Genomic DNA, 23,107 nt, shown 5'->3' with positions numbered 1-23,107 from the left:
ATCTGAAGGCAGCTCAAAGGTGGGCCCTCCAAGATAGTACTTTGCTATCACTAGGAATCAACTAGCCTTAGGAATTGCAGTCCCATGAGAGTCAGCAAAGCCCCAAGATGTCAAAGCATCAAAGTACAGAATAAAAAGACATGATTCGTACACCTGCCAACCCTGACTGTCCCATCTCAGGTACAGACCAGCTCTGTCACCTTGAATGAGAAACTCCAGCTCCTCATGGATGCAGTGGAGATGTAACGGCTATAGCACAGCCAAGAGCTCATTCTTTCTTCCTTGTGGAGGTGAAGCCTCCCATACCTCCCACTACCTTGCCCCCATCCCCAGGTTCGCAGAAGTTTCAGTCACCGGCAGTCTCTCCCTCCCTGATAATGTGCAGGGAAAGTCACCAGCCATGGGCCGCCCTGGAACTTCACTTTAGTCTCTTTCATATGTGGACTTCCCTGCCTACATTTGTATCCTGAACACCTTGGGCCAGTGGGGTGCCTTTGGGATGCAGTCATTGGCCCTGCCACTCTTAGAACTTTTGAGTTCTTGGCCTGCGCCAAATGACTATTCCCTGTGCACTCTACACCTGTGACCCATTTGACAGGTGACATTTAATAATGCCTTTGTGAAGGCAGAGCTAAAAATAGCATCGACTTCCAAGTATAAGACAAAGCATGGCAGACCTTCTGTGCTACAACTTGGAAAGATTATCCATCTTACGTTGCAGAATTATTAACCGAGTTGGCTGTGAAGAGCGTGGAACTCTTATTTTTCAAGGCAAGAGTGGAAAATAAAATCCCTCTATTGACATTGATGCCAGTACACGAGCTATGAAAGTTAGAAGGCAAAATGTTGATCCATTTGGCACAAACGAAGAACCAATTCTATAAACGTAAACAGTGTGGGAAATATTGTATGCTGAAGATCACTGTGGAAAAACATCACAAGGACCAAGTACTCTGTTGTTCAGAAGAGTCCGATTTTTCTTCCCCCTCAGATGAAGCAAGAAAGTTAAATTGTGTTGTGAAAGCTTTTAAATTTCTTAGAAAACCCCTATACGTTGGATTTCGTAAATATCGGTGTTAATTAGAACATTATAAGGTTTATCCATTCTATATATAAAAGTTGGCATTGCTAATCCCAACCTCCCACTCCATCCCTCTCCCTCCCCTGTCCCCCAGAACCACAAGTCTGTTCTCTATGTCTATGAGTCTGTTTCTGTTTCATAGATAGGTTCATTTGTGCCATATTTTAGATTCCACATGTAAGTGATGTCAAATGGTATTTGTCTTTCTTTTTCTGACGTACTTCATGAGTATGATAATCTCTAGGTCCATCCATGTTGCTACAAATGGCATTATTTCGTTCTTTTCTATGGCCGAGTAGTATTCCGATGTATATATGTACCACATCTTCTTTATCCAGTCATCTGTCAATGGACATTTAGGTTGTTTCCATGTTTTGGCTATTGTGAGCAGTGCTGCTATGAACGTGGGGTGCATGTATCTTTTTGAATTATGGTTTTCTCAGGGTATATGCCCAGGAGTGGGATTGCTGGATCATATGGTAATTCTAGTTTTAGTTTTTTGAGGAACCTCCATACTGTTCTCCATAGTGGCTGCACCAATTTACATTCCCACCAACAGTGCAGGAGGGCTCCCTTTTCTCCACACCCTCCCCTGCATTTAAATAAACATCCTTGAAGAGAGAGTCCACAACCAGGGTAGTCAGTGCCTGGCTCATGGAGTGTGCAGAAACGCAAGAGCCCAGGGAGAATTCATGTTCGGCAGAGAGCCTAACAATGGCTTCTGCCACCCCTCCAGCTCCCTGTCACCTTGGGAATTGTCAGCGGTGGGTGTGAAGGAGAAAGGGAAGCTTCTGTGAACCGTACTCAGCTGTGGTCAGCTCCTTGCATGAACCTTTTCGGGAGGGCTTTTATACACTTCCTGAAGACCCTCGATGATCCTTGTTTCAGAGTCAAATGCTGGGAGAGAGGAAGCTCATTAAGCCCCCACTGCGTGCTATGCTGCATGCCAGCACCTTACCCTTACTGTCTCACGACAGCTCTCTGAGATGGTTATGGGGGGCATCACCCCCATTTTTTTCCAGACAGGAAAACTCCAGTTAAGAGCGCGAAGCAGTAAGTGGAGAGATGAGACTCAAATCCAGGTGGTCAGAGCCCCAAGCCCTGTGCTCTGAAAAGCACAGTCTTTTAATTTTTCTTCCATCGAGAGGCTTTTGGAGGAGGAAGGGCTGTGAGGGGTGGTTTTGAGATTTTCTTTCACCAGGTAAAGTCAGAGGGATACTGGCAAGGAGGCAAGATAAGGAATGACCTTGTGCCCACGGACGCCTTACACACGTCATCCCCGTACTGCGAATCCTACAATGTTTTCAAGGCAGTTGGAACCCCTGTTTTATGGATGAAGAAATAGAGGCTCAAGGAGGCTGATGGACTTGACTGAGACCACACAGCTCCTCAGCGAGGAGCCTGGTAGCCGACCCCAGATAGGTTGGCTGTGAGCCATGCGTTCTGTACCCACTCCCCGGTAGTCAGGTATGTGCACATGGAAGACCCTGAAGTGCCCTAGATAATTAAGCTTCTTCTGAAACAGGAAAGGAAAAATTTTATGGGTACATAGCATTTTTAAAATATTTTATTTATATTTTTAATTTTTATACAGTTTTTAAAGGTTACTTTCCATTTACAGTTCCGAAAAGAAAATTTTAATAATCTGTTCACTGTAGCTTGTTAAATATCTCTTTCTTTAGAAAGATAACCACTGCTCTCACTACAGCTGCTTCAAGGACCTTTATCTTTCTCTCATGTACTTCAAGTACCAGCGAGCCTCACACACTTGGGCCATTCACAGCCTTCCAGTGAGCCTCTTCTGCTTGCCTTTTTTGACCGTTTTTTAAATTCTAAAAGTACTTAATGTCAGCTTTCTCCCAGCCAGCTCCATTTAGCACTTTCTAACTGGTCTCTTCCTAGAGAGAGAAATGACTTGTTAAAACAGATTTTTTTTAAACAATAAACATCTGAAGCCTTCTGATTCAAAAGAAATGCCATGTAATCTTGGTCTTGACCAAGCCCTGGACAGACATATTAAAAATGCAAACCTGGGGCTTCCTTGGTGGCGCAGTGGTTGGGAGTCCGCCTGCCGATGCAGGGGACACGGGTTCGTGCCCCGGTCCGGGAAGATCCCACATGCCACAGAGCGGCTGGGCCCGTGAGCCATGGCCGCTGAACCTGCGCGTCCGGAGCCTGTGCTCCGCAACGGGAGAGGCCACAACAGTGAGAGGCCCACGTACCGCAAAAAAAAAAGCATATCTGTAAACATAAGGAGATCTGGAAAGACACTCACACACACACACACACACACACACACACACACACACATACATGCACGCAGAATTTTTCCTCCACCAGGTTCCCTTGGCAACCTATCCACAAGCATCTTCCAACACATCTTTAAAGCTTGGTTGAGGTGTCTATGTAAATTTTATAGACGTGCTTAATATTGCTGATTAACTTCATGGTTTCTGGATTCTTCTAAATTCTCTTAAGGGAACTTTTATGCCTCTGTGAAAAGTTTAAAATACCAACAAAACTGAAGTCACCTTCAAGTGGTTTCTATGGTAATTTCCTTACAAATACTTGTGGGTCCTCTTTCAATGCAGTATTGCATCATCATTATTCTCTTGTTTAATTGTGAAGGAGATTGTGCGAAGCTTAGAGAAACTTTTACCGTATTTACATTGTCCTGTTGTAGTTGTTACGTACTTTCCCATATCTGAGTAAAACGAGGAAATTGTTAGGTTTATATATATGCATTGATTTTTCTGGAAAAGTTCTTTAAAGTTGGAACCACAACTTTTCTTTTTAGCTATGTTTAGCATCATTTTGGTGTTCAATAACTGCTTCAATTCTAATTACTTTTGAACAGTTAAAGCTTTCTTTTATTTTAAATTGGTTTGAATTTTTTTCAGAGGTTTCCCCCAAGACAAGCAGTCATATTTTCATATAGTGCTTTAAAGTGAAATCTACATGATTCCTGCTGCCATTTTTAAAAAACTGGGATTGTGTCAGTGGCATTTGCTGTCAGATAATTTTTTAGGTGAGATCATAGAAACACTGTGAAATTATTTTGCTTGGGAGCACTTGGTTATATACGTAAGTTGTACAGTTCAATCAGGTATATCCAGCAATGGTTTTCAGCTTATCCTGGGATGTTTAACCTAAATAACCCCTTGATTAGTTGTGAGAGTGTAATCACTTTATAGTTGCTTTTATAGGATAACCTGTATGTGGAACCAGCCTCAGAAAGTCTCATGTTGTACCAGGCGCAATAACAGAGAATGACTTCTACCATTTAACTTATTGGTGAATAGATAAACTTAACAGCATCCTTATCCAAAAAGTTGTAGGAGGTTGTTGGTATTTGAGTATTGCATTTTCTATTTCCATTATAGAGGGTTTCATGTGGGGAGAAGAAGGCATCCTGTCACTTGAAAAAGCAGAAGGTCGATGTCATACATGTGTGTATCATGTATCCTGTATGCATTTATCAGAGCTTCTTTAATTGCTGTACTTCTGTGATGAATGTTTATTGTGTATTTCGACATTCTTGGCAACTTGACGATATCGGTTAGAAAGCGTTGTTAACAAGATGATCATTGGTGTGATCCTCATACGTACGTCTTACGGGAAGAGGGAGGAATCCACTGATTTATGGCCCCAGGGATCCTCGCAGCCCCGCCAAGACGGAAGTTCATGTCTGGGAGGGACAGACACGAGGGGTTGAGGTGAATGTTCGTGTGCAGAGCCTGCAGAGATAGTGATGGTGAATAAGCTCAAAGCACATGCCCTGCGGAAGGCGGGCGGCCAGCAGGAGGGCGCCTGGGGACAGCACTCATTGGCTGTTCACACAGGGCTCTCGTCCGTGTTCCAAACTGAAGCTGTGACCATGAGTCACCACGGAGCCGTCTTTTCATGAAGTTCAGGTAGGAGTCAGTTGCCAGAAACTGGAGAACACAGAAAGGCACAAAATGAGATCCTGAGTTCCCAGGGCTGCCGCAGCAAACATATCTCATATGCTTTTTCAAGTGGGTAGAAATTCCAATGGAAGTACGGAGATCACAATCCTCCACCGCAAACTAAGGGACACTTTTACAAGGAAAGCCTCGTGTGGGTGGGAATTCTGTATCAGATATTGTGACCGCAGCTTGATAGAGAGGTTTTAGGGCAGCGCTTGGTACGGTCAAGAGCCAAAGTTGCTTGAATAGAGAACAGGTGCTGAGGGGAGCATCAGTGACGCTAGGAGGGACTAGTGCCAGCACATGTGTCCCCCGACACTTGCCTGCATCCGTCCCTTCTCTTCTTCGCAGAATACCAAACTGCATATTATTTTTAGGATGAAAATACACAAAAATTGCCAAACGCTTTAGTGCAGCTAGAAACTGGGTATAAGGGAGTCCTAGGATGTACAAACTGTAGCAGATTTTTATTGAGCTATATTGTATATTTTATTATATATAATAGATAATATATCAATATAAGAATGTCATAGTATTTATATAATATCCTGTAGTACACTATATGTTAATTTATCTAATACAGAATATAACTAATGTTAGTATATAATGCATGTGATATATTAATACCTAATATAATTATATAATTAATATATAATGTGATTATTAATATTGCCATATTGTTATCATATAATAATGTATGTATATACTATATTAATGTAATTTATTAATAACTAATATTAATAATACATTATATGTTAATACAGATTATATAATGCACAATATTATAGATGATAGCTAATATTATACAATCTATAATATTATAGATAGGTCATTTTTAGAAAACATAATTTGCTTGAAGGATATGATTCACTAATTTGGGGAAGAAAATAAAATTGAACACTATATAAGATGCGTATGCACTCTATGAGACCAGAGAAAATAAATTATAAGAAAACTCTAGTGTAACAAAGTGCATTCTCCTTTCATCAGATTACAAAGCAAGATAAACCTTTCATGTTTCCAAAAGAGATAAAATAAGTGGATAGAAAGCTGCCCCTTAACATGTTGGGCAGCTCAGGATGTACCTGTAATTGCTGTATAAGGACTGGCAATTCCACGTATACAGATACTGTTAAGTGTTAGCACCAAGTACTATAGGGCAGGATCTCTTAGAGCAAAGTTCTGGTAACATTTTAAAAGTAACCTCCCATTTAGAAAATGTTTTTAAAAGAGCAAGTAATTTTTTATATTTTGACTTAGATGGAAATCCGTTGTGACTCCCCTGAATTTGGGTTAAGTATAACTAATTACAGTGCTGGAGGCTCTGAGTCGAGTGACTTGCTTTTCTGCTGCTTTCCCTGGTGGTTGGCAGCCACAGGGGGTCCAGGCAGCTTGGGATAAAAGCCTTTGCTTGATCTGCTGGTGGAAATGGACTTTCTTTCCACAGAGCCCCACAGCCAACCCTGCAAACACCGGGTTCCCAACGAGGTGGGTTGCTGTGGAAACCAACAGCTCTAAACACCAAAAGGAAAGAAAAAAATTTAAAGCCCAGAATCAAGGCCAATTTGAGGGAATATAAAAAGGCATGAAGAATGGTCCGAGGGAGCCAAAATCTTCACAGAAAGAAGAAGAAGAAAAAAAAAAAGATGGAGCCTACAGGGTTCACTTTCCCTTCCATGATGAGCCAGAGTTTGTTCGAATAGATTTGAAACCAAGGCCCGGAGGCTGTTCAGTCCGCCGGCGAGAGTGGTCCTCTCAGCTGTGCTCCCAGTGACAGCCACAGAGGGCGCTGTGATCCGTAGTAGTATCTGTTAGCAGGTGACTGTTAGATGGAGAATGTTGGTTTTGAAGTCTGCGTGAGAAGTTATGAAATAACTGGCTTCTGTCATTTGTAGAAAAATAACTAAAGCCATGAATTATTAGTTGAAGCTGAAAGGGGAGAAGACAAGGCATGCTTGCTGCGTGGCCTCCCAGTGTCTGCAGGCAGTTCTGTTAAACTGCACCTGTGAAGGATGCACTGCGATTCCTTCCTCTTGGCCCTGCCGTTATGTTTGCTCTAAATTGCTGTGTGGGTGCCTCCTCTCCAACCAGCAGTCTGAAACAGACTCGTCGCATTGAGTTCTGAGTCTGTGTCCGATAGAAAGGAGATGACGAGAAGGTCATGCTGGACTAAAAGATAATGTTTAGTGCTCTACCCACCAAGCAGGTGCTCTTCGAAAATGGACTGGTTCGTGCCTGCAGAGTCAAACTCTTCCAACCTGCCAAGAGCAAAGGAGTTCTGAATCCTAGTGGAGGTATGATGCAAGAAGAGGTCTGAGCCACACACCCACGGGTCCACCCACCATGCTGCAGAATTGGAACCCCTGATGGGGACTGTGGTATTCAGGGTTCTCCAGAGAAACAGGACCAGTAGGATGCACGGACATTTAGGAAGAGTTTATTCTAAGGAATTGGCTCCCATGATTATGGAAACAAGTCCCAAGGTTTATAGGGTGAGTCAGCAAGCTGGATGCCCAGGAGAGCTGATGGTGTAAGTTCTAGTTCAAAGGCTGGCAGGCTTGAGATCCAGGAAGATCCGAAATTTCAGCTCAAGTCTGAAAGCAGGAAAAAGCTGATGTTCCAGTTCAAAGGCTGGCAGGCAGGAGGAAGTCTCCCTTTACTCTGGGAAAGGTCAGCCTTTTCCTTCTCTTCAGGCCTTCAACTGATTGGACGAGTCCCACCCACATGAGGGAGGCTGAGCTGCTTTGCTTAGTTAAATGTTCATCTCCTCCAGAAACACCCTCCCAGACATACTCAGGATAATGTTTGACCAAACATCTGGGCGCCCTTATGGCCCCGTGAGGTTGACATATACCATTAACCATCACAGATACTGAGAAGGAAGGCCAGGGGGTGGGAGGAGAACCAGGTGGGTGCAGTTTCAAAGAGATGGTCCTCTGTCGTATAGAGTCATCCCAGGACAGCACAGAACCTGAGGGGTGCAACCCACCCCTTCCCACTCCAGCTAGGGAGCTCACAAAACTCCTGTGAGGACGAGGTGCACAGCCATATAAGGAGACTGAGCTGGGACCACCTCACTGCCCTTCTGCCCTGAGACGGGGCCGCTCACACCGCTGCCCCCAACCAGACGTCTCCTCCCTGCTCCCTCGGTCAGAAAAAGCACCTGCTTCTTTTTTATTATTTTTTTAATTTTATTGAAGTGTAGTTGATTTACAATGTTGTGTTAGTTTCTGGTGTACAGCAAGGTGACTCAGTTATATATATATATTTTTTCAGATTCTTTTCCATTATAGTTATTATTATAAGATATTAAACATAGTTCCCTGTGCTCTACAGTAGGGCCTTGTTGTTAGCACCTGCTTTAGCACCTGCTGTCTTCTAAATCAAAATCCAGCATGAGGGTGGAGCAGATTAGCAGAAGTTAGGTCAGCAAGGCCAAAATCCATTCCTCCATCTTAGCTACCAGGGCGGCTGGGAAAACAAGTCTCTGGCTTCTGCCTTAGACCAAACATGTGATGCAGGAACATACTGAAATCTTCTGAAAATGCTGGGCTGGCCATCAGAGTTCATCTTCCTGTGCCACCTGCCCTTCCAGTCCCAGCTTCAACTTTCTTCTCTTCCAAGAAGCATTCCCCCATTGAATTCAATAAACCATGATCACGGCCAGTATTCATACCATACCTGCTTGTGTAGCCAATGGTACCCCTTTTTAAATTGTTAATATCACCCCTACATCACCTCTACTTCTCTAGGTACTTTCAGATCTTTTTTCTTTGTTAGTTTGTGTTTGTGTCTGTAAACTCCAGACCCTCTTAGTCTCTTTTTTGCTCTATTTTTTTTCCTCTGTCTTATCCAGCTTCAGACTTTTTGCTCTCCGGCACGTGGATTGGTCTTACCTCTCCCCACCCCTACCCCCCAAAAAACTGTAAACTCCTTAAAAACAGTAACCATGTCTTTTTTTCTTCTCTTTTTCATCTTCCACAGTCCCTAGTATAATATTAAGCACATAGTAGCTGATCAATAAATATTTTCCTATTACGTACTATTAATTAGTTATCTGGATTGATTAATGCTCCTCAAATGAATTTTGATAGTTTCTATTTAAAAAAATAATGAGGAAAAAAAATAACCCAGTAATGATGGGGAGTTCCCTGGTAGTCCAGTAGTTAGGACTCAGAGCTTTCACTGCTGTGGCCCTGGGTTCAGTCCCTGGTGGGGGAACTAAGATCCCGCAAGCCATGCGGCACAGCCAAAACAAAATTAATTAATAGTAATAATAATAAAGCAATAGTGAATAAGAAATCAATGAAACAACAACAAAAAACAGGTATATTTAGGCCATATACCAGATGATACCCAGAAATGCTTGTTAGTTTTAGTAATTCATTCAGCATAGATTTTGAGGGCCTATGTGCCAGAGACTATTTATGTCCTTGGGATACATGAATAAAGAAGGGAAGAGAAACAGACAAAACAGCTCTCTCAAAGTTTATGTCCCAGAAGAGTCAGACAGTTAATACACATATAAATTAGAAACATGTTAGAATCGGTAAGTGTAACGCATAAAAGAGAAGGCAGAGCATGATAATATCAGAAGTTCAGGGAGACGCTGGGATCGACATTTTAGAGAGGATGGGCAGAATTGTGAAAACGATTGTTTTTAAACAATCAGAGAAAATTGAAGATTTGCTGGGTATGAGACAATATAAAGAGGTGGTTCTATAAACTGGGCCTGTTAATGGCATTTGGGGTATTTTTTAAAAAATCCTCATTTGTTGTAAACTGAAGTATTTATGGGGAAATAATGTGACCTAATGTTATGATGTCTGGGATTTGCTTCTAAATGTTTCACAAAAAAAAAAAATGAGGAAGGGAAGGAAAGAATGACGAAAGGAAGGAGGAAAGGGAAGGGGGAGGGGAGGGAGGGAGGGGGAGGGGAGGGAGGGAAGGGAAAATCGGATGCGGGGAGCACAGATGAGACAAGAATGGTAGAAAGTTGATATTTGAAGCTTATCAATGCTGGGGGGATCCTCATACTGTTTTTTTCTACTTTTATATGTGTTCTGACATTTCCATAATAAAGTTTAAAAGGCATAACTAATGGTCAGTCAAGGCCTCATTTAAGCAGAGGCTCAGGAGGTGAGGGAGGGAGCCCCGGGGAATGGGTTTGTGGGGGGAGGTTGCCGAGGAAAGAAACAGCCCACAGAGCCTGCCCCCCTGCAGCTCCTTGAATTGGGGGTGGGAGCCGTGTAGGAGCTGAGTCTGGGAGGTAATTTGGCTGTGGGGTGGAGAACACATGGAACCTGAAAGTCACTGCAGGGGCCTCGAGTCAAGGTCAGATCCAGGCGGGCTGCAGAATCACACTTGACATGCTTTCCCTGGGAGTTTGTTGAGCCACCCAGATACCCTGGATCTCTTTACTCAGACTCTGAGGTGAGCGTTTGTAATGCATCATCAGTGCCGTCTGGTAGAAGTTTCTGTGTTGGTGGAAATGTTCTCTCTGTGCTGTCCAGTATGAGAGCCACTGGTCACACATGGCGCTTGAGGACTTGAAATGTGCCTGGTGTATCCAAGGAGCTCAATTTCTAATTTAATTTCATTTTAATGAATTTAAACTTAAATTGACACTCCCCCCTGTGGCTGGTGGCTCCCACACTGCAGTCTTAGGAGACGGTTAGCTGTTCTCCGGAATTTCCCTCCACGTTGGTCCTAACTCCATGTAAGCAACCAGGTCATTCTCACCTCCAGGGGTCTGTAGCCCTGCCTGCGCCCCCTTGCCTGGCCGGTTCCTGTGCCTCCTTCAGGCCTGAGCTTACGTGACACCTCCTTGAAAGGCCTTCGCAGTTGAAATTCGGCTCTCCTCCATCCTGCTGCCCTGTGGTACCCAGCTTTCCTTGGAGGCATTTTTCCCAGTTTGTAATTATACTTGGTCTTTATTTATTTAATGTCTAAAGCCAAGAGCTCCTCAGCATTGGGGGTCCATTCACCGCTGTCTACCCACATTGTTGGTGTGCAATAAAAACGAGCTGGGATGGAGACAGAGGGAGCAGTCTGAGTGTATGCAGTGCTGAGGACCCAGGTGAGGGGCCTCTAACCCAGTGTGGAGAGCAGTTGGTGAGTTGGGAGCAGTTTCTCGAATAAACCTTAACCAGGGCTTTTAAAGGATGAACAGGCCTTAGCAACAGGAGAGCGAAGATGGACAACGGCATTTCCTACACAGATGAGAGGCAGCAGCAGGAAGGAAAGTAGGAAACGTAGGGGACAGTGTCTGGGGCCTGTGGTATGTGGGGATCAGGTGGAACTGGATCGTGGAGGACCTTGGGTGCCTTAAAATGGATCGTGTAGGTCAGGGGTGGGCAGATTTTTCTTTACAGGGCCGAAAGTAAATAGTTCAGGCTGTGCAGGCCTCAGGGCTTTGTCAAAACTTCTAAACTCCACCATCGAAATGCAAAAACCGCCTTGGACGATATGTAAATCACTGGGCGTGGCTGTGTTCCAATAAAACTTTATTTATGCGCACAAATTCAAGTTCCAGGTAATTTTCATTTCACTATTATTCTTTTGAATTTATTTTTCCCCCAATCATTTCTAAGTGGAAAAACCATTCTTGGCTTATGGACCACACAAAACAGGCAGCTGGCCACATCTGGCCCTCGGCCACATTTGGTGGGGAGAACTGTCGGGTTTGAAGGGGGACAGGAAGTGGTGAGATCAGTATTTCAGGCGGCCCCCTGAAATACTGGCTTCGGTGGGAGCTCAGGGATCAGGTCTTAAGACAGTGGCAATTTCTGTGAAGAGGCTGAACAGCAGTCTGGGTGATAGATTTCCACGGCCTGAGATAGGGCAGTGTTAACAAGGGATGGGAAAGAAAGGCCGGCTTTGAGATCTATATTCCAGAATCAGAATCAGCAGAACTTGGTGATGGATGTTCAGGGTAGAGGGTAAAAGAATAATGTCCCAGCTTCGAATTAGTAATGAGGTGCCCCGTCTCAGCAGGATACATCAGCTGTCATGACCAACAAAGAAACATAGTGCATCTTATTTTTTTTTTATTGATGTATAGTTGATTTACAAGGTTGTGTTAATTTCTGCTGTACAGCAGTGGTTCAGTCATATATATATATATACACACATACGTATATATATTCTTCTTCATATTCTTTTCCATTATGGTTTATTACAGGATATTGAATATAGTTCCCTGTGTTATACAGTAGTAGGGCCTTGTTGCTTATCTATTTTGTATATAGGAGCTTGTATCTGCTAATGCCTAATTTATTAATTTATTATTAAACTCCTAATTTATCCTCCCCCCCCCTTTCCCCTTTGGTAACCATAAGTCTGTTCTCTATGTCTGTGAGTCTGTTTCTGTTTTGTAGATAAATTCATTTGTGCCATGTTTTGGATTCCACATATAAGTGATATCATCTGGTATCTGTCTTTTTCTGACTTACTTCACTGAGTATGATAATCTCTAGGTCCATCCATCTAGGTTGCTGCAAATGGCATTATTTCATTCTTTTTTTTTTTGCGGTACGGGGACCTCTCACTGTTGTGGCCTCTCCTGTTGCGGAGCACAGGCTCCAGATGCGCAGGCTCAGCAGCCATGGCTCACGGGCACAGCCACTCCGCGGCATGTGGGATCCTCCCGGACCGGGGCACGAACCCGTGTCCCCTGCATCGGCAGGCGGACTCTCAACCACTGCGCCACCAGGGAAGCCCTATTTCATTCATTTTTATGGCTGAGTAATATTGCATTGTATATGTTGTGTAACACATCTCCTTTATCCATTCATCTGTCGAGGGACACTTAGGTTGCTTCAAAGTCTTGGTTATTGTGAATAGTGCTGCTATGAACATTAGGGTGCGTGTATCTTTTCGAATTAGAGTTTTCTCCAGATATATGCCCAGGAGTGGATCTTAATGCACATTTAGGTCTGTGGCCGTGTATAGGGGCTTCCTTTTATCTGCAAGATGAGATTAATAAATAGTTAATAGTGTTCCACCTCGTCATAAGATCACTCCCCTGGTTGTTATTTAGTGGGAATAATTTTATTTGCTGTTGAATGGATAATATAAGTATTTCTATAAAAATGATACTCCAGTGAGACATTTCTGTGACTTCCACTCAGTTTTGCTGTGAACCTAAAACTACTCTAAAAGATAAAGTCCATTTCTAAAAAAATGAACTAGATATAGAACCACTGAACAAGAGGACTGTTCATGCTGTACTGTCATATGAATAAAGCAAATTGCAAAAGTTTTAAAACTATGATACCCCAGTGGTCTGTAATAAGTTCTTAACTACAGTGACATGTTTTCACATCCTAGCACACCAAAAGAAGTAGCTACGTAATCTCTTCCAAGGACTACAATTGCAGAACATAAACTAGGCTTCCCGCTTTAGAAGCAATTCAAGTGGTAGAACCTAGGACGTTGATTATAGGCGAACTCCTTCCTTGTGTTCATTCACAAATCCTTTAGCTTTTTCCAAATCTCAGCTGCTTTTGCCTTCTCAGCAAACAGTTAAGAGAAAGCAGAAACCTTGTAATCCCAGTTGTTAGTAAATGTTGCGCTACCATAAGATTACATAGATCATCACTGCAACGCTACAAAGCCACCTTCCCACTTGCCCTGTTTGAGAGGATTTCTGCTACGCGCACGTTAATTCATTTATAACTTCTCATACCACCTGGGGACAAGGAAGACCCCAGTTCAGTAAGAAAACAAATGCGTGTTTGTACATACTGCAAACGTGCATTAAGATAACAATGGTAAGATTGGAAGGAATCAACGAAGTATGTTTTGTAATGCCATATCCTTGATTTTCTTGATGTTGGTTTTATCTCTCTTTTGGCAGTTTTCTCCTGTAGTATGAAGTAACCAGGTTCAGTTTCTGTAGCACTTTTTTTCTCTACAAGGTTTTTGGGTTTTATTTTTTTTTCTTTCCACAAATGGTTTCATCAATTGGCTTTTTTATTTTTAAGGCATTTTATTTACTTATTTATTGTTGGCTGCGTTGGGTCTTCGTTGTTGCACGCGGGCTTTCTCTAGTCGTGGCGAGTGGGGGCTACTCTTCGTTGCGGTGCGCGGGCTTCTCACTGCGGTGGCTTCTCTTGTTGTGGAGCATGTGCTCTAGGTGCGCGGGCTTCAGTAGTTGTGGCTTGCGGGCTGTAGAGCACAGGCTCAGTAGTTGTGGCACACGGGCTTAGTTGCTCCGCGGCACGTGGGATCTTCCCAGACCAGGGATCGAACCCGTGTCCCCTGCATTGGCAGGCGGATTCTTAACCACTGCACCACCAGGGAAGCCCCTCTACAAGGTTTTGAGAGATTTATTTGGTGCAGACCTTATATAGCACGAAGGTCTAGGATTCTTTAGGGGTTCCATACGGTCATCTAGTCAAGAAATGGATTAAGTAAGTGATACTGCCCGAGCCCTTGGACTCTTTAATCAGTAGAAATTGAGGAGAGGCCAGCCGAAAAATTCAGGCAAGGTTTTATTGGGGAGGCTGCAGCACGAGGGAGCAGAAACAAGTAATAGGTGCCCTTGCTCACTCCCCGAGGAGGGGTGAACTGGCTCCTTAAATGGGATAACAACAGGGGCAGGTCTCTGGGCCGGGCAGGGCACGTCGCTTCAGTGGTCTGCCCACCCCCTTGCTGGTGCTGTGTGCAGGGACCATGCACAGGACCCTGCTTTTGCTCCCGGCCCCTAAGAAGTGGCGGTGGGTTTGTGGCCTTTTGTATCTTATTGTTCATAATTGCCCCAACTGTGCATGCGTGCAGTTACTTTTTATTCCTTTATAGTTTCTTTCTATTCTGTTGCTCAAGGAGACGTTTGTCCACGTGCAGTCATTCTGCTAAAGGGTCCCGACTCCCAGCCTATCTCATCGGTATGTGAAAAAAGGGTGAGAAAATGATCGACTAAGTGAAATTTGCAGTATTGAAAAGGTTGCTTTCGCATCATAAGATCGCCAGCAAGTTACCAAGGTGGAAGTTCTCGAACCAAAAGAAGTTCTAGTCAGTGTAGTGGCCCCAGTTGGGGAAGAGCTTGGGATGTTGAGTTATTAGCCCCTGAGAAGGATGTCTCATCCCTCCACTTAGTTTCATACCCTTTTCCCCTCCAGCTCTCCTCCCTGTGCCCTGTCCTGGGACCCTTGGACACTGTGACCGAATGCTCTCGAGCATAGTGACTGGGACAACGTAATGGCACTAGCTTGTGTTTGTAATTATACTGAGATATATGTCGTCATCATCCCCCATTTACAGATGAGGAGACCAAGACCTGGAAACCATAAGTAACTTGCCCAAGGCCATGTGGCTAGAGCTTGGTAGAGCCGAGGGTCAAACCTAGAGTGTGCATTGCCTAGAACGCTAGAGATGCACGCTGGGCAGTTCCCATGGGGCTAGCTTGGCCGCCGCCTCCCCTCACTCTCAGGTTGCCCCCAGCCAGCCTTGACCTCCCCAGTGGTCTCTCCACTGAGCCAGCGGTTGGTTCTCCAGTGGTTCTTTAAACGTGAGCCTCCCTGCTCACCGGTTCCTTGTCCCACGTCCCTCTCCCAAATCACCAGGAAGGCTTTCAGAACTGAGGCAGCTCACAGTGTATGGCAAGTAGCGCCTCTAAGCGGCTAGTGATCTTAGGTCACTGGCCACCGTTTACTCCCTTCATACCTTAGCAAAGGGGGTTTCTTGGAGCAGAATACACGGATCGTTCTAGAATATATGTGGAATCAGCATCCCTTCACTGATGTCCACCACCATCTCTTGATGGGTTATTGCAGAAATCTCTTACCTAGATGCTCAGTCTCCAGTCTTGCCAATCCCTGAGTCCATCCTTCGTCCAAAACCAGGTGTTTCTACGCATAAATTGGATTTCCAGCAAGTTACCAAGGTGGAAGAGCGATAAAGATGAAGAACAATGAAGGATAAAGAATGATCCTTTTAGGTCACTTAGAAAGCCATATCTGATCTGGCCCCTGTGGGCCTCTCGAGCCTTGTCTTTCCCTGGGCTTTGTACCCCTCACACTCCCCCTCCAGCTCTCAGAACCTATTTCCTATTTCCATTTCTCCAGGAAGCAGGGCTTTCTCTTGCCTCTGGGCCTTTGCATGTGCTGTTCTGTAAGTGCCCCCTTGGTGGCTCCACCAGGTGCCCCCCGGGCATAGCACTTACCTGTCTACTCCCTTCCCTTCACCACTGCAGCTGTGCACAGTTGCTCATGATCCTAGGTGTGGGGTAACAGTTCAATACACATCTATCTCTTGCATGAATAAATGAAAAGTATTCATTCCAGTGTAATTTTTACCGTTAATTTGGAGTCCATTTCCCACATCCGTTTTCTGGTTTTGCCAATACTACTAACTCAACTTCAGCCATCTTTTCAAATGTTTACTTTTATTTTTTTCTTCTTCTGACCTTCTCCACTATGTGGGTCCTCCCTTTTAAAGGTATTTTTGACTACTTTTCAGTAACGTCTTCATGATTACTAGCACAGCAACCCTGAGCTCTACACATCCGTGTTCACCAGGACCATTGAAGAATTTTGCTGCAAATCTTAGCACCTGCAGGGTCTTTCTGTAGCAGCCCCGAGCCTTGCTTAGGCTGTGTTTACCAGCAGCGCTGGGCAGGATAAAAAGAGCATTGTGTTTATTTAAAGGGATAGAAATTTTCTCTCAATTATTTGTTCGTGTGAACCGGGAGGAGCCAGGGGGAAAGCAGTTTGTTATGGGCGGTGGTTTTGAGGAAGGTAAGAAATCATGTAAAGTGAAAAAAGGACCTCTAAGAAGAGAACATTCCCGGTTAAAATGATTTATAGTTTGGATGTAGATCGAGATTTTCTTAGCCTATCTCACTTTCTGCTACCTATCGCGGTTATAGCAGAATCGCTGTTGGGAGTTGCCCAATTAATAGCCACTGTTCTTTGTTGCTCTGTCCTTCTTCCAGAGGTCACCCTGAAGGTCCACATCAGTGATGCCAGCACCCATCAGCCCGTCCCCGATGCCCTCATTGAGATTTTCACCAACCAGGTCTCCATCGCCTCTGGCACCTCGGGGACAGATGGCATCGCCTTCCTCAAATTCCAGTATAAGCTGGGCAGTCAGCTGATTGTCACCGCCACAAAGCACGCCTACGTGCCAAACTCTGCCCCATGGAAGCCCATCCGGTTACCCGGTAAGGTGGTCTTAACCTTTCTGTAAAACAGGGCTTATAGTCAGGCTAGGGATGGAGTCAGACATAGAAACAATTTTGCAAGTGTTAAGGGTTAAGTCAGACAATCAGGAAAACACTTGTTCATTCACTGCCTTAGCTTTTGGGGCCCCTTACGTGCAGGAAAAGGTGGGATCCCGGTATGAAGCTGGTTGTACGTTACTATCCATTTAATGGAACTCATTTCCCCAGCGTTCCGCTCTGTACCTTACTGATCGTGACCAGCCGATGGGATTGGGGCGGTGCCCTGAAGTGGGGCTTTCTCGTCTTGCTTCAGGGTCTGAGACCAAGGCTGCCCAAAAGGTGGGGAATGATGGCGAGACTGTCTTTCTCTTTCCCACCTGTCTCACCTGCTCAGGAAGAACACTGCTGTGTGTTTCTTCCCCTCTCAACACTCTACTCCACTTCTGGCGTGTCTGATCACCAAACATGGGCGTTTTGCCACACATCCAGCAATCTGCGGATTCTGTGACACCAGCTGGGTACTTACTAGATTACCAGTTTGTTACAAAGGCTATTAAAGGAACAGCTGGATGGAAGAGACGCGTAGGGCAAGGTCTGTGGGAAGGGGTGTGGAGCTTCCATCCCCTCCAGGTGCACCACCCTCCCAGCACCTCCAAGTGTTCACCAACCAAGAGGCTCACCAAACCCCATCCTTTTGGTTTTTTATGGAACCTTCATTATGTAGGCATGACTGATTAAATCATTGGCCACTAGTGATTTATTCAACCTCCAGCCCTCTCTCCTTTCCTCCCTGGAGCTTGGGGAGGGGGGCGGGTGAGACCGAAAGTTCCAACCCTCTAATCACATGGTTGTTTCCCCTGGCAACCAGCCCCCATCCTTGGGTTATCTAGGGGCCTTCCAAAAATTACTATATTAACTGAAACTCCCATGGTAAGTGGCTTGTTATAAATAACAAAATATACCTTTATTGCCCTTATCACTTAGGAAATTCCAAGGGTTTTAGGCGCTGTGAGGCAGGAATGAGACCAAGACCAAATATATATTACTTATTATAAATCACAATAGCACGTTACCATTCACCAGTGCAAAGCAGCCGGTCTACCACAAGGGGCTAGGATGGTTCCCGACATGGGTTCAGCTGGGGATGGAGTAGGTGGGAAGCAGCAGATGGTGCCGCTTCAGTCCCCTCACCTCAGGCTCCATCTAGTGCCTGGACCGCATTACCTGCCGGCACTATTGCTGTGAGGCTAGCGAGGGTGGGCGGGTGGGAAGAGCATGGGCTTTGGACCTGGGTTCTGGCTCTGGGTCTGTGCTTGAGCCCCTCCAGCTTTGATGCCAGTCTCTGCAAAAGGGAGCTGATACCGCGTAGTAGAGTGGTTCTGAGTAAAAAGTGGTTCATGCAGGTGCACTAGCTTACAGTACCTACAACATAGTAGGGGCTTGATAAACGTGTAGCATCTAACACAGTGCCTGCCAAAATGCCAACGTTAGTGCTCACCTGTGTGCCACTGGACACACCCCATCAGGGTCCCTGCTGCCCCTGGGGCACATGGGAGCTAAGCGTGACTGTGCCCGTCTTTTCCAGCCCCAGCATCTACCCTCAGCCACAAAATTCTCTTTAAGTTCAGTTTACACTTATTGAGTAGCTACCATGTGCCAGGCAGTGCCCTGGTCACTGAGGATACAGATCTAAAGACGCAGAACTCGCCCCTAGGGCCTTCATCGATTAGTTATGAAGTCAGCCACAGAACCCTATGCCTCCTGATGGGATCAATGCTCTGATAGATGTAGGTGCCTACGGGGATGCTGGGGACCAGTTCACTGGCCTAGGTGAGCAAATGAAGGAAGGCTTCCTGGAGAGGCTGAGAGGGGAGCTGAGTCTTGAGGATGAATAGATATTAGCATCAGAAGGTGCTTGTATAATGATCCAGATTCCGGGACTCAGCCATGCAGACTGGGCAGGTGGACCCAGGAATCTGCGTTTTCACAAGCAACTCCTACCCGCCCCCCAGGGTGTTTATGGATAAAAATGTTCACTATAGTTTGGGACCACTGCTTTGAGAGCTATGGAAAGTGGATTTGAAATAGGTACAACTGAGGAAATCCTTTAGCAAAATGTTAGAGAAAAGGAGATAAACCTGAGAAACATTTAGCAGGTAAAATCCAGAAAGCCTTGGAGAAAGGGTGGGAGAGATGTGAGGGAAGGGACAAATGAGAATAAATGGAAGTTGAGTCTCGGGTTTCTGGTTGCTGATGGAGTGGATGGGATAACAGACGGGCGGTGGGCTTGGGAGACCTGCCACCGTGTGGTTCCCTCGAGTTGACTTGATCGATTAATGCCGTCGGCTGAAAGAAGCCCTCTTCCTCCCTCCCTTTCACCTCCCTCCCTCTCTCCAGGCTTGGGGCTCAGGCAAAGGTGGGTGGAAGTGGGAGTGGAGGTGGGGAGATGGGGAGAAAGGGGTGCGTGTCGGGATTGTAGGTGGTGATGAATTTAGCATGGATTGGATTGGAGCTGCCTCTGGGACGCCAAGTGTGTTCGGGCTTTAGTTTGAAAAGAGTTTGGGGCTTAAGAGGTTTGGAGGTGGAGGCGGGGTTTGGGGTCATCAGCAGCTTTTAAGGGAGACTCAGAACAGTGATCTCACCCAGAGAGTGGAGGGGAGTGGGCCTGGGGCAGAACCCTGGGAAGGCCAGCACGATAAGAAAGGTGGTCCTTGTTAGGTTCTTGCTAAAGAAAATGTTTGACCTCCCCCATTTTTCATACTGAGAAATCACTGGAAACAACCCTGGGGGAAGTCTAAATGGTATCCAGACACCTCAACTCCACCTTTGCTGGGGGCGGGGGCGGGCAGCAGCACAAAATACCACTGATTCTCACCATCACAGGAGTTACGTTCTGCAGAGTCACCATGAACACTGAGTTCGTGAATCCTGAGCCATTGCTCCCGGGTGAAGTGCAGGGTTAGGTTCCTTAGAGCCTCTGGTCACGTTTTCACCCACTGATCAGTACATCTCCTTGTTTGATGTGTGTTTCTATTGCAAGATACCTGACTCAATATATGTTGTTCGTTCATTAACCTTGAACTCATGGCCAACAGCACCGTAACTCATGGCTAAGGGAAGCTTATCTAACGTGTAATAAGGCACATCCCAGCCTCCTGCAGTTAGAAACACTGACAGCACTTTGGGCCAGCACTCAGGCGCTGTTTGAAACAGGGAAATCACCAACAAAAAGCACAAGAATGCAAACACTTGGCACTAAATTGACTGCAGGAAGGATGCTTACGGTGTGAGAGCTGAAACGAGAAGGCAGAGCGTCCGTCGCCTTGGTCGACCTCAGCTGGGAGGAGACTCAGACTTTTGGCCCTTCTGTACGTACACGTAGAAAGCATCACAAGTATTGACTTGGGGTTACAAATAACCTTTAGCAAGTAGGCACATTTGCAAGTACTGAACCGAAAAATAAGGACGGACTGTACTTTAATGACATTTGTTTTGACTTTGTTAATGTGATCATTTGAGAAAAAGGCAACCATTTTCATAATATCCATTCTTCTTAAATGAGTAAATAATGGTAAAAAAATGTAGTTTCATTCTAAGAGTTTTGGACTAGGCTTGAAGATGCCTGGGTTCTAGGCCTGCCCGCCCCCAGCTCTGCCCACACATGGGGGCCCATCACAGCTTTCTGAGCCCAAATCTCTAGTTTCTAAAACCAAATCATTTAGACCGAATAATTTTCAAGGACCCTCCCATGTCTTTCTTTTTCTCTGCTTGCCCTGTCAGCATAACAAGATCCTCTTAACTAGAATCTAACAGAAAACGTGAACAAAACTTAGACTGGTCTGATGTGAAAAACAGAGTATACTATTGTTTTCACGTCTATTGTTGAAGGTGCACTTTTGGTATTCCAGGTAATTGAGCAAGGAGGAGAGAAGAATTGGGAGCCTCTTCTAAAATATTTTTAAAATTTGAAACTAAAAAATAACTTCTTTACTGCATGTCCGCACGTGGTTTTGTTTGCATACGCGTTCTTATGAGATTTGAAAGTAGATTTCTTTTCTCCTCCTTGACAGTAGTTCCTGGAGGATGTGGGGTTTTTTTTTCCCCTTGCATGGAAGGGGGTACATATTGGGCACCAGGGAACCACAGCAAAAGGAGAGTACCCTTTACCTTTGGTAGCAGGTAGGAATAAATTTAGCTATATGAAGTGACATCCATCCACTAAAGACTGTGATTCCACATCTTAATTATTTCTAGCTCTATAGCTCAGGCCTTTTGCAACAGTTCAGGGCTACTGCAGTGGCCTCTGGCCAGCTCAGTCTGACCCCTTCAAAACGCCCTTTACATTACTGACCATTAGTGTCTTAAAATGTATTTTAAATATATATTTATATTATTTTTATAATATAATAATTTCACATATTTATATATTAGATATATGTATTTATATATATGGATGCATATTTATGCATCCACATATATATATGCAGGCAGACCTCATCTTATTGCACTTTGCAGATGTTGCATTTCTTGCAAATTGGAGGTTTGTGGCAACTCTACACTGAGCAAGTCCATCGGCACCATTTTCCCAAGAGCATTTGCTCATTGAGTGTTTGTGTCACATTTTGGTAATTCTCCTAGTATTTCATTATTATTGTATTTGTTATGGCGATCTGTGGTTTTCGTGTTACTTTTGCAAAAAGATTACAACTCACTGAAGGCTCAGATGATGGTTAGCACTTTTTAGCAATGAAGTACTTTTAAATTAAGGTACATCTGTTGTTTTTTAGACATGATGCTATTGCACACTTAATAGACTGCCGTATAATATAAACGTGACGTCTGTATGCATTGGGAAACCAGAACATTGACGTGCCTTCCTTTATTGCGACATTCGCTTTATTGGGGTGGTCTGGAACTGAACCCGCAACATCTCCGAGGTGTGCCTGTATATATATCTGTCTAACTACGTTATATGTCTGCCTAAAGGCATCTGATGTCCTCAGGATCAAGTTTAGACTAACAGGACTCAGGGACCTCCCCAGCCGCTTCTCCCTACGTTTCTCGCGGTCTGGTCACCCTGGGCCGTTTGTTATTCTCTGAAGGAATCTGGCATTTTGCCCGCTCTGTGCTTGTCTGCACTGTTGTTCCTTTACTGTTCTCTCTGCAAGCTTGTCTTCTATCCGTTCATTCCCAGTGTGGTTGTTCTCTGCGCTCAGAAGTGTTCCAGCCTCTCCCAGGTAGAGTCAGATGTTCCTTTCTCTCTACTTATCAAAAAACAAGACAGCAGTCAGCATCTCCTCTCTGATGGGTAATATACCGTCTGCCTGCAGGTCTGAGGCGTCTCTGCCACCTCCTGCCCAGGAAGCCCTTGCAGGGGTCTCTACCACCCACGTCTCATCATAGTCATTACAAGAAATCGTCTTTTCTCATATATGAAATAGGGTTTGCGGAAGAGTTTAATGGAGCAGATGTCTGATGTTTGGAAGCACCAAATGCTATAGGCAAGAAGCATTTCAAAACATCCTGTAATGGTCACACACATCTCGAGAGACCAATCACAGGTGATTCCAGCTCAGAGTCCCCCAAGCCAGACAACACACAGGTTTTCAGGACCAAGGAAATGCCTTCAGGCTCTCTGTGAGCTCTTGAAGGGAGCAGTGTGGTCCGGGTCTGTACCTAGAGAGGCGGGGAGGGCAAAGCCATGGTCTGGAGGTGAGCTGTTCCCTACCAGCACCAGCAATCCGGTTCTTCTTTCCTGGCCAGTAGGTGCCCTGTGCCCTTGGGTGAAGGGATCTCTGTTTAAGAAGGTTAAGTTTCCCTGGGACGTGGTTCTGCAGGATTTACCCAAGTCAGGCTTCCTCCCTTCAGTCCTGGCTCACACACAGGACCTGATCCCCCCTCCCGCAACTTGGT

At 45.0% G+C, this 23,107-nt stretch overlaps 1 protein-coding gene across 1 annotated transcript in view; it reads left to right on the top strand.

Annotated features, from left to right (window-relative positions):
- Positions 1 to 23,107, top strand: part of FAM171A1 (family with sequence similarity 171 member A1) — a 124,770-nt gene that overhangs the window by 47,622 nt on the left and 54,041 nt on the right. The window contains exon 2 of the mRNA XM_082841715.1: positions 16,967 to 17,194. Within this exon, the coding sequence (XP_082697841.1) occupies positions 16,967 to 17,194 (228 nt within the window). The remainder of the gene's footprint in view (positions 1 to 16,966; positions 17,195 to 23,107) is intronic.

This window comes from Leucopleurus acutus (assembly GCF_964270905.1).
Source record: "Leucopleurus acutus genome assembly, chromosome: 1".
In the NCBI taxonomy this organism is placed as follows: domain Eukaryota; kingdom Metazoa; phylum Chordata; class Mammalia; order Artiodactyla; family Delphinidae; genus Leucopleurus; species Leucopleurus acutus.
Note: the sequence above shows the minus strand (reverse complement) of the source record. Positions and strands in the feature narration are given on the sequence as shown.